This window comes from Microtus pennsylvanicus, chromosome 10 (assembly GCF_037038515.1).
Source record: "Microtus pennsylvanicus isolate mMicPen1 chromosome 10, mMicPen1.hap1, whole genome shotgun sequence".
In the NCBI taxonomy this organism is placed as follows: Eukaryota; Metazoa; Chordata; class Mammalia; order Rodentia; family Cricetidae; genus Microtus; species Microtus pennsylvanicus.
This window is the reverse complement of record NC_134588.1, coordinates 29,319,798-29,331,736: the sequence shown is the minus strand read 5'-3', so window position 1 is coordinate 29,331,736 and position 11,939 is coordinate 29,319,798. Positions and strand designations below refer to the sequence as shown.

At 52.8% G+C, this 11,939-nt stretch overlaps 1 protein-coding gene across 1 annotated transcript; it reads right to left on the bottom strand.

The window, feature by feature from the left end:
* Positions 1 to 3,285: 3,285 nt before the first annotated feature.
* Positions 3,286 to 10,611, bottom strand: Chi3l1 (chitinase 3 like 1). Its single transcript, XM_075988016.1, has 10 exons — positions 10,563 to 10,611; positions 10,272 to 10,301; positions 9,004 to 9,205; positions 8,473 to 8,529; positions 7,550 to 7,700; positions 6,336 to 6,457; positions 5,256 to 5,379; positions 4,592 to 4,774; positions 3,963 to 4,079; positions 3,286 to 3,812 (listed from the first exon to the last, which is right to left on the bottom strand). The coding sequence occupies exons 1-10, from the start codon at positions 10,609 to 10,611 to the stop codon at positions 3,672 to 3,674; spliced, it is 1,176 nt and encodes a 391-aa protein (XP_075844131.1). The 3' UTR covers positions 3,286 to 3,671.
* Positions 10,612 to 11,939: the final 1,328 nt, after the last annotated feature.

Genomic DNA, 11,939 nt, shown 5'->3' with positions numbered 1-11,939 from the left:
GAGCTTCCAGAGTGCCCGAGAGACCTAGGTCCAGGCTTATATAGGCAGGGTCTGCCCCACCCCTAGCACACCATTCCCAGCTGTGGGGTCAGGTCAGGCAGGGGGACAGGGGGGCAGGGAGCTCCCAGGCCAGGAATAGCTCTGGGGGAGGAACCACAAGGGCCCCTTGAGGAACATACTACCTCGCCATCACCCCAGCTAGACCTCACAGCCAGGGTGCCAGTGCCCAGACAGAGAGGGCATAGATAGGTAAACTGGGACATCGCTGGGCTTGGGTAATGAGACTGGCCATCTGGAAAAGGAGATCAAGTCAGTTCCATGAGTCTGGTTTCCTCAGGGCCCCCTTCGGCCCGCGTGTCCATGGAGCGGAGCCTGGAATTAAAAACACTTGAACCAGCCCTCCTTGTGAGCCCTCCTGCTTTTACCTATTCACTCTGCCTTGGTCCCCCAGTCTCTGGGGACTCTCATGGGGACTGTGTGACGCTAAGACCCCACCCACCTATGGACTCTGGAGAGGCAAGAACTGAGATGCCCAAGGTGAGGCTGGCCAGAGACAGGTGCTCCAGTGTGATTCCTAGAAAAGGGGCTCTCTCGGTTGGTCTCACTGCAGCACCAAACCATGAGCGCTGTGAACTATAAACAACAGAGGGGGCCTTTCCTCATGGCCCCAGAGGCCGAGGAGTCTAAAAACATGCTGCTCCGCATCCAGTGAGGAGTTTTGTGCTGAGCCGGAACACAGAGAATGGGTAAGCCAGACAGGAAAACAGACTAAATCACGCCTTTCATCTAGTTCCCACTCTGGAGATAAATAACCCACTCCTTAATAATGACATTAATTTACTTACGAGGGAACTGTCCCATGGCCTAATCACTTCTTTAAAGGCCCAATGTCTTAACACCATTGGTGACCATTAGAGGCATGTTAGAGGGAGCGTTCAAACCATAGCAGGGACCAAGTAAGCCTCTTCCTGTTTCTGTGGCAAGCTGGGAAGCCCCTGTTTTCACTAATCCCCAGGCCTACTGAGAACCCCCACCCTTGAGGATAAGACAGACAGACTTGAATTTCCCAGACTCTTCAAAAAGGGACAGAGGTTTGGACTCTCCCAGGGTGGAAAATGGAGCAGGTTCAGCCTAATTCCCAGTCCCTGATTCATTTATTCAAGAAGATGTTAGGACTGGTAATAATTTGAAATCCAGAAAATAAATACCGTGTGTCGGGAAGGAGGGGAACAGCCAAAATTTTCACTGTGGGTGGGAGTGTGGATCAGAGCAAAGACTGGAAAATGAGGCAGGGCATTGGTGGCAACGACCATGTGCCTAGTGGGTGACTCTGGGCATCCACCTCTGGGCTCCCAGGAGACGTGGATGAGACTCCACCTCTGGGCTCCCAGGAGACGTGGATGAGACTCTCTGTGGTCTTTGAACAGGGGGTGGATGAGCCACTGGCGCGGTTACACAGTTCTGAAGCAGGAGTCTGCTTGATGATGATGGGGTACCCCAGCCGATCTCACACACCAAAGGGTGAATCACAGAAACACGGGGATCACTTTGTCCTTGAAATCCAAACCCAGAGCCCCGTGAAGCCTCAATTTTCAAAATGCATCCATAGTTGGTATGCCAAATAAAAAAAGGAAGGCAAGGTCAAGGTTAGCCTAAAATGACAGCCTCTGGGTGAGGGGACAAGGACGCCCATGACGGTAGAGGCTTCAAAGTGTCGCTGAGGTTTCCCCTTTGATACATAGAAGCTCTTTAAATTAGATGACTCTCTCTCACTCTTAAGCAGGCATGGTGTATCCCGCAATTTAGGAATAAATGGACGTGTAATTTATTTAGGGCTGTCAACAGCATCCTGGCTGTCCCTCTTCATGAGGACAGGGCAGAGCAGTATGGCTGCCTCTCAGCCCCAACTGTCCTCGTATGGAGTGTCCGCGGAGAGCCTGAGGAGCCTAAGGGTCCAACTCTGCCTGGGCGTCCATGGCCTCTGGGAGGTGACTCAGTGTTGTGCTGGATAGGGAGACCCGATCTCCACTTTGGCTTCTGACTCTGCAGCTATAAGCGAATGTGACTAACTCGGCAGGACCCTGAGTCAGCCCTGAGAACCTGTCCCAAACTGGGAGGAGGGGGGGCCTCAGGAGACAGGGTAGCTCACAGCCCTGAGGTTCCAGAGGCCTTGTGTGGTAAGGTGGACTGTGGGCAGGAGTTAGGGACTGCTTGGCCCACTAGCCAGCATGAACTGCCGGGTTTGCTCTGCCCCTAAGATCCTGGCCCAGCACCTTGCCTTTAGCAGAGTGGTAACCTTGGAAATAGTTGCATGTGCCCCGTTCCAGCTGGTTCAGATTTCAGGGCCACAGATTGGTGTTGGCTTTTTTACACCTCAATACTGAGTCACCAACATCAGCCATCTAATGATTATCCCAGGTCAGATGATCCCCCAAAAGTCAAAGAACCCGCAGATGGAATTCAGCAGGTTTAGAATACATCCTATCCAGGTTCCCTGAATAAAGTCGCATCCGGGCTCCTGGCAGTTCCTGAGACCCTGGTCGGAGCGTCCCCTCCTCACAAAGGCTTGTCTTCTGAGCCAATGCTATTCCATCTTCCTCACCTGCTGTCTCAGGTCAGCTGGGGCAAAGAAGATCTGATCTCCTCACGAGCCGAGGGAGTGGTGTGCAGGGGGAGTGAGCCAAGGACTGAGCTGGGGACAAGGACAGCACTGGACGGTTGACAGCCTCAGTCCAGCAGCTGGGTGGACTGCCTTTAAGATAATGAACTGTGGGGCACTTAGGAGTGGGAGGCTAGAAGGCCAGCTCTCAAGGGTCTGGAGAGACCCAGCCCTGGACAGCAGGAGGGGTGCGTGAAAGGGTACCGTCCTTGCTGGCCTTAACGTTCTGGGTTCCTGCGCATTCTAACCATAGTCTGTGGTTGTCTCTCAACACCTTTAGAGGATCAGAAGACATGTGCTAGGTAAAAGGTCTTCTGTTCAAAGCCCTGCAACAGTCTCTATCCATAAGGAACTTAGTTTGGAAGTCTGCAGGACAAGGGCTTTAGTATCTGGATTGCTGTCAGCCATGCTTGAGGGAAAGTCTGAATTTCCACCCCGCCTGAGGAAAGCACCTCCTGTTGAGGCTCCTTAGGGCCCAGCACAGGGCATCAAGACCTCACTTCTGCCAGCTCTGATATCCAAGCCTCAGAAAAAAAGGAATCCAGAAAAGACAGGGGAGGTGGGTGCCACGGTCCCATGTACCCATGGAGATGACCAAAATGAGAGACACACACTGTTAAGCTCTTGTGCTTTATTGAGCAGCTGGGGAATTAGGAAAGGGAAGTGGGATAGAGATGTGATTATGTTCCTAGCTGAAGTTTCAAGTTGGGCTTTGCAGAAGGTATAATTAGCATGGCCACTGTATCATGTAAGATGTTTGCCTACTTGATGGTATAATGTGCCAAAATGGTGTCCTTTGGTCAGGAGCGCTGAAGGAAAGGGAGTTGGAGAAAATCCTTTGTGCTGGGCTTAGCATCTGAGAATTTCCATTCCTCAACCGAGATGTGCTGAACCTGGCCTCACACGGTGACGCTGACGACCTCACTGTCCCATCCTGCTTCTCTGTTCACCCCGGCTGAGCCCAAACCTCAATGTAGTGGCTCGTGTGGGGTACCGTGTGAGAAAGAGAGAGCTAAGCCTTAGCAAGTGCCTCCTTGATGGCGTTGGTGAGCGGGAAGCGTAGGTTCTGCCCACAGAAGGAGCCCCGGAAGTCGTCCAAATCCAGCGCCCACACCATGGCTCCTGCCAGCTGCTTGCTCTTCAGGTACTGCACCTGGTGGAAGAGGTCCAGAGCAGGCAGGGTTGGTTCTCTGGGTGAGGCGTGGGGGAACTGTGCTCTGGGACCCTTCCCCAAAGGACCTGCACACACCCAGGCTCAGCTCTGGCCTTCTAGGTTCTGGGGTGTGGCTTCTGGGAAACCTACCTTGTTTCTGACACTCTCCTGGTCGTCATACCCCACCCACTGGTTGCCCTTGGTAGCATAGGGAACCTGCTGGCCAAGGATTCTGTGCACATCAGCTCCTTTGAGGAAATCACAGATCTGTGTAGAGAATAGGGCAGGGGGTGGTGTGGGTGGCTTGTCAGGTCGCTAGCAGTCACCCTTCAGTCTGTAGCCTTCCTCTCCTGAGGCTACAGGCTTCAGGCTTCATGCAAATTTATGAAAAACAGATGCAAATGCCCCAGAGTTCAGCTGCTGTAGCCTGAGGGCTTTAGAGATCTGATGGCTTCCTTGCTCCTTAAACAGAGCTGTGAGGAAAGTGAGCTGCTCCAGGGCAGGCCCCAGACCACATAGCGCTTCAGAGGCCTACACCCACAGAGACCATTGCTTTTTCTGGAGTGGAATGAAGACCCCAGGTCTGAGGCCAGAGGAATATTCCAGGAGCTTGGTGCCTGCTGGAGGCTTTCAGAAATATCAAAGACTTAAGCTCTCCCGTGTCTTCCTAGGGAATGCTAGGGCAAACAAGCATGTTTTTATTCCTAAAGGAAAAAGTGCATGTGGTGAGGGAGGTCCCTCTTCCCTGAGCCAGCCTGTGAAGCAACACCATTACCTACCTCATAGTAGGCGAGGACCCCTTTCTCCTTGGTGAACCGGCCTGGTAATCCTGGTCCTGAGATTGGAGCTCCTACCCCCATCTCAGAAGATGCCAGAGTGAAGCTCCTCCCAAAGGTGGGGATTCCCATCACTAGCTTGCTGGCTGGGGCTCCCAGCCTCAGCATGTACCCCACAGCATAGTCCTGGGGTGAGGCAGAGGCACGGGAATGATTAGCTGGGCTGGGTGGTGTGCAGATCGGGCTGTGCAGTTAATACCGCTGCCTTGACAGGTGCGGTGACAGTTACACGGTGCCCCCGGGAATCCCTGTCCCTCTGGGAACTGATAATGCTGGTTTTAAAAAAAACGATTTTTAAAGGTTTGTTCTTGAAAAGCTCCTTGTAGGCATAAGAAGGGATTATTAATGTGTGACAGGCACAGAAATTGGCTGGCTGGCTCAGGGTGCACGCTGGGTAAACGACAGACTGAAGCTAGACTCCAGCCTCTAAGTCCCCAACCCCTCTTTGTTCTGCCTTCATTCAGTCTACCCAGCAAGGCTTTCCTCAGTTTCCCCATCTGTGAAATGACTTTCATAACCTATTTTGCAAGAGAAAAAGGCAGCTGTATGCGCTCAGGCAAGGGCCAGGGCTTTGTGACTCCCTCCCACATTCCTTCCAGGAACCCACCACATTGCTGAATCTGTCCGAACTAATGTCCTTTTGGCCTCGGAAGAGAGGGCTGTGGTGTCCTGTGGTTTGGCGCCAGGCTCCATGGAAATCATAGGTCATGAGACTCATAAAATCCAGGTGTCTAAGGGAAAAGAGTCAGAGGTGAGGTGGGAAATGTTCTTGACTTCACAGCCAAGGCCCAGTAGGATGTGGGAAGCAAGCATCTGAGAAGCAGGCATTGACCCAAAGCCAGTAACTCCAGAGACTGCCGTTCTGCCCACTGGCCCACTTCTCCGGAGCCACTCCCGGGTGTGGGCTCTGGTCCTGGTGGCGCCCTGCTGGTGAGAACATGCACACGCATGGGAGCTGTTCTCTGCTGCACCTCAGCCTCCACTCCTAGCATGCTCATCTTGGCAAAAGCAGCTGAAAGTGCCGTGGAAGGAGCGGTATCAAAGGATGGCTCAGCCTACATTTACTCAATAACCCTACGGAGAAGAGACTGTAGGCAGAAGGCAGCAGTATGAGCTTTGGAGATTTGGAACAAATGGGTGCACCCCTTCTTTCCCATGGGACATTTAAAGCAGTGGACTAAAACTATATCCCCAAGATTCTAAAGAAGATCGAAGATCCTTGCTTCTTTCTGCTGGGTTTCCCGTGACTTGCCTGAGCCTTTGGGAGAGTTGACTGTTGGCAGCTCAAACTCCTGTGTAAGGAGAACGATCTGGGTGATAGGAAAGGGAGCTGCCTCCCTCTGCGTTCTGACACACAATGTTCTCTTGCTGTCGGTTGCCCCTCCTGGATCTAGCGCTCTGCTGGGCTTAGCAGGGAGAGAGCACCCTGGAGTGTCAGGTACACAGTACAATTCACTACCACTTTCAAAATTCACCCATAGCTGTGCCCTCAATTGGCCAACAGCATTCCAAGTGGAAAAGGAAGTATAGGGCTCATTGCGGGGAAACCGAGTCATGGAGAGGGGAGAGACTTGCTAACGTCTATGGATCGTTTTGGAACTCCTGAGTCTCATGGGATGCTAGGGCAGGTTGAGGAAAAGTGTTGCCAGCAGAGGCTTCCGAGGTGCTGCCAGGGCAGGAGACTCACTGGGATATCCGGGCGATGTCATAGCCACTGTCAAGGGCCACCTTCCCTGCTGACATAGCTGCGCTGAGCAGGAGTTTCTCTGTCCCTGGTTGGACTTCTTTTGTGAATTCGGCCTTCAGTTCCTGGGTGGGAGGCAAGCAGGGAAGCAAAAGGGAGCAGGCACATGAGAGAGAGGCTGATGTGGGGAGACCAAGGCCCTGGGTGGGAGGGTGTCTTGCTGACCTCCCCCACAGCTGTGTGTGTTCAGGCAGAATGAGGAGCTGCCCCAGTCCCTTCTTCAGGACATCCGTGCTTTTGCTAGAATATGATCTGAGGGCTGGGGAAATAGCTTTGTCTATAAGGTATGAGGTCCTGAGTTTAACTCCCAGAACCCACATGAAAAGAGTAAAAAGCTAGGCATAGCGTGCATACTTGTAACCCCAGCACCGAGGAAACAGAGGCAGGCCGGTCCCCAGGGTTTGCTGGCCAGCCAGCGTACTCTACTTGTAAGTTCCAGGCCAATGAGAGCCCTTATTTCAGAAGAGTAAAACAAGGTGGAGAGAGCTTGAATGACACCTGAGTTTGACCTCCACATATCTTTTGCATATGTGTGTATGCACCCCTGAACATGCATGTTTACCTCCCTACACACAGAGACACACACATACACACACACACACACACACACTCAAACTTGCGCATATATATACATATATGTGTGTGTGTGTATGTGTGTGTGTATTTGTATATAAACCCACAATATGGTTTGGACTAATATCATCCTCAAAACCTATGCACACCTGTCCTGGGGGCACCACATTGTGGGTGATGATCTTGGAAGATAAGTGTCTCTCAGTCTGCATTTTGTTTTACACGAAGTTACAAGGTCACAGGGATCCACCCTGGTCCTGCAGGCGGTTTGTTGACAGCTTTTCTCTGTCTCTGAAAACTGCAGGGACTTGACCATCAGATTGACCCGTGTGCACAGTGCATGTTGGTTAGCTGGTGGCATCAGTTTGGGACTGGACAATCGACAATGGACACCTCACTTCGTGGGCAGTAGGTCATGTAGAGTGGGCACCCTGCTCAGCCACTGGTTTTGGCCTCTTAGGACTCTGCCCCCACCACCCACAGTGGTTCGAACGTGTCTTCCTTGCTGAAGCCCTTCTGCGCATCCCTGGGAGGTTCGTCCCCATGCTGATGCTCCCCCCACACCTCTGCCCTATGCCAAGCACCTTGATGAGGGTGGTGAGATGCTGCTTGTCTTTTGGACCAGGGTAGAGCCAGGCAAGATCCAGCCCATCAAAGCCATGGGCCCGCAGGAATGGGGCAACCGACTTGATGAAAGTCCTGCGTCTCTGAGAGTTGGAGGCAATCCTGGAAAATCTAGAACAAAACCACCACAAAATGAGCTTGGCACTCACATGCCAGATACCCTGTCCATACATTGGGATTTCCAGAACTTGGGAGCAGGGGCCTGAACTGCCAGATCTAGGAGAACATTCTGGGGAGAGCACCAGGCTGGGAACTTAGAACGGGCCAGACATTCCTAGTGTCCCAGACTGGCCTGCCATTTTGAGCAGGTTGCAACCTGAGTTACACCTGCCTGTCTGTAAAATGGGGTAACCATAACACCTGATACAGTGGGTGGTATAACAGCAGGGAAGCGTCCTGGTGGCCTTCCAGCCCCCTCGCTGCCTGGCTCTGCTCTGATGACTCCAAGGCCCCTTTAACAGTCTCAATCCTCTCCATCCCCATTGCTTCCTTCCCACCCCACCCAGCCTTCATGGCAGTAACTTGGAAGTTGTTTTCATGCCCAAGATATAGTAATAAGAGCTTTGCAAGAGCTAGGCACACTGGCACATGCCCACGATCCCAGTATTTGGGGATTGAGGCAGGAGAATTGTCCAAAGTTTGAGGCTAGCCTGGACTATGTAGGAAGTTTGAGGCAAACCTGGCAACTTATCAACAAAAATTGCAGAAAACAAATAAGCATTTTGTGTGTTTTTTTTTCTTTTTGCTAAGTACCTAAGTCCCTCTCCCTCTCTGGCCCTGTTTTTTTCATCACTGAGGCATCAGTGCCCTGCTAGACTCAAGCAACCGTAACCCTCACCTTAGAGCCTTGACTCTACTCCATTGCCCCAGCAATGAGTCCTACCTTTGAGAGCCAAAGTTCCATCCTCCAACAGACAGGAGGGTCTTCAGGTTGGGGTTTCTGTGGAGCAGGATAGTGGGGAGAGAAGGGGTGGAGAGGAGCTGTCATGATGTCGCAGACCCTATATCTGCAGCCCATAGAAGAGTTCTGGCTTGCAGGGGGCTGGGTTAGGTGCCTGCCTCTGACATTGGTGTTCTAGGCTCACACAGGCTTCATGGTGGTGACCCAGAGGTTCCCACAATGGGCAATGAGAGGTAAAGGGGGCTCACAGGTGGCACCATGCTCCACAGAGCTGTTGTGGGGGTGAGAGGCCCCTTCCCTGAGCCTCGGTGCTGTTCCCTGTCACCTTGTGACCATCCCAGCATCACCCGCCCAGGGTACCCTCCCCCTGAAGCCAAGCCCCCCCCCCACCCACCGCAATCCTGCCCCAGGAGGGTCCTTGGGTCACTGTCCTCCTGTACCAAGATGTCCTGCTCTAAGACCAGCCGAGCTACCTGCCCTTCCTCCCCTCTCCTGGCCAGCTTGCGACCCCACCTGGTTTTAAGCGCATTCAGCGTGCCATAGAGTGTCACATCATTCCACTCCCATGTGTCAATCTCATTGTTGCTGATGTTGGCAAAGCTGTAGATGATGTGGGTGCATAGGAGGTGATCGATGGCATCTGGGAAGCAGCTTCCATCGCCTTCCCGGTACTGGGACCAGCTGGTGTAGTAGCAGACCAGCTTGTAGGCAGAGCCTGAAGGAGAAATCTGGGTGGGACTGAGCACCGATGTGGTGTGGAGGTGTGGGCTGGGGGTGGGGACAGAGTGTTGAGCAAAATGAAAAATCTTTAAAGGAAAGGAGCGGGCCCAGCCTCCCTGCCTGATGCAAGCTGATGCTGGGGAATGGTGTGACTCAGCCCAAGGACTGAGGACTTCCTGGAGGCAGTGCCTTCCAAAAGAGACAGAGGCCTGACTGTGCCATCCAGGGTCAAAAGATGCCCTGCCTGCATCCCAACCTGTCAAGTTGGGAGCATAGGCCCCAGACCCTTGCATCTATCCCAGCCCCCAGGCCTGGTCTGGACTCCAAATCCCAGCAGGTCACTCCCCAGGGTATTTAAATGAACCCCCAAAAGAGGAACACGTGGTCCCTTTTTCTTCCTCCCGGTGGTCGGATTCATGTACTTTGGTGGCTTCCCGGTTCCCCCTTGGGGCCACCCGAGAGCACAGAACTCCCATTAAACCTGGATATTTCTTAATTTGGCTCGCTTTGATTTGGCTTGATTGGGAGTTTTGCATCGGCAGGGAGCTTGTGTTAGGAAATGTTCCTAACACAACCCTACAGTGGGGTCTTTGATTAGAGAGTGACTTTGTGGGTCTCTTCTCTGTCTCTAGGTGGGAGTGACCAGAAAGGCAGTCCCCAAACTAGGGCGCCTTATCACAGGGGCTGGGTAGGTCTTCCTTTGTTCTAACTCGAATTCCTCTTACTCTAGATGAAATTCCTCTTAGCCACTTAGTCATGGAAGGAAACAGTGGGCCTCACTCATCCCTGTGGAAACAGTGGGCCTCACTCATCCCTGTGGCTCCTGGTAGCTGTTCCCTAGGGCAGTTTGAAGCAGTCTTCATGGAATCTGAGTCTTTTTAAATTTGTTGTTTTGAAAAAGTTCAAATAAATGGAAGAGTGGAGACAAAACATACATATACATATACCACCACCTTGGTTCAACAAGTATTCCCAAGCCCTGTGAGCTATAGAAGAAACCCGGAGGAGTATTCTTTTGTGCTAAGACCTCCTCCAAGAGGGGTTGGGGGGCGGGTACTCACAGCACTGGAGCAGCATCAGGACCGCAAAACCTGGGGGGAAATCCAGGGTCAGATCTGGTGACAGGGGAGAGGCGACTGCTCTTCCTCCTGCCCCCTCCCCAGGCAAGGGGATGCGTTACCACCAGGTGCCCTTCTTTTCCTTCCTCTCTTTCAAGTTTTGCTCTCTCCACCTGCCCCCGGCTACCCCCTCCCGCCGGCAGCAGGTAGAAGGCCGGGCCCCTGTGCAGGAGCTGAGCAGTCTGACCCCTTCGGACTGAAAATCTCCAGTCCCACCTGACCCAGCCCAGAGACCTGTCAGCGCCACCCTCACACCCATCCCGGCTTCAGCAGAGCTGGACATGGTGGCCTCTCCTGGTACCCAGCTTCCTAGACAGGGTCTCTTCCCCAGGCTTCACACTTCCTTCTTATACCCATCCCACTCCACTCCCCACACCCCCAAACAATCCTCCTTACAGGAACTGAGCTGTGTGTAAACCCCATTGCTGGCCAGTGGAGGCGGGAGCCAGTAGAGGAGATTGGGAAACCCTGGAGTTTTGAAAGCCTTGGGCCAGGTCTTGCCATACCTGCCAGCTGAAGGACCATGTGGATGATGATCAAGGGCCTCCCTGGGCATGACAGTCACATCTCCAAAGCCTTCTCCCTGCCACTTGCTTCTTGCCAGTATTCCCCCACCTTTCCTGGCGGCTCCTGTCTATGGTTCCGGTCTTCCATCCAGGCCCTCCATCAGGCTGAAGCAGGCACAGTTGGGTTATGTAAGTCATGGCACCCAAACAAGGCCACCATTATATTGCCTGGCCTCCCCTCAGATTTTCTCTGCTTCCTGGCTGTTTGCATACTTGGCCGGAGTCTAGGTAAGGACCAGAGAACCTTGGGGACTGGGGAAGGGTCCCAATCCCCCTCCCCCTTAGCAATTGCTGATTATTGAATATAGGAAAATGGGAGAGGAGAGAGAAATTCCTGAGAAGGCCCTGAGCCCTAAGGCTGCTGCCCCCTCTTTTGAATGCAGTACAGACGAGTGTGTGTGTGTGTGTGTGTGTATGTGTGTGTGTGTGTGTGTGAGAGAGAGAGAGAGAGAGAGAGAGAGAGAGAGAGAGAGAGAGAGAGAGACTGACTCCCATGTAAGCCCAAGACTGTGGTGAAGAGACACAGGGTAAACATGGGGCAATAATGGCCAGTGGTGGAGTGGATTCTCTTGGGAGCAGCAGCAGCAGGCTCTCAGATGAGTTACCTCTCCTCTCAGTGGTGCTTTTGAAACCCAAACGCAGTGAGGCACCCCCACCTCTAAATGCTACAGTGGCTCCCAGGGGCTTAGCAGCTTAGGTGCAGAAAGGAAAGCTTAGGTGCTCTGCTCTGCCCAGCCCTCGGCCCTCACAAAAGGCATTTCATTTTCCAAGGTTATTTTTCCAAGACAAGCATCAAGATGTAGCTCAGGCTGGACACAAGCGTACCAACCACATTAGTGCCGGGGTTGCTGGTGTATCCTGCCATGTTCACCTAAACAACAGCAGCAACAACAAACAAACAAACGAACAAAGGAAAACCCCTCACAAAACCCGAAAGACCTAATGGTTGCAACAACAACAAAAACAGACAAAGATGCTTCTCAGGCCACTCTGTGAGCTGTTTAAGAGCACCTTTTTTTTCCCCCTTGAGATGGGGACAAAGATC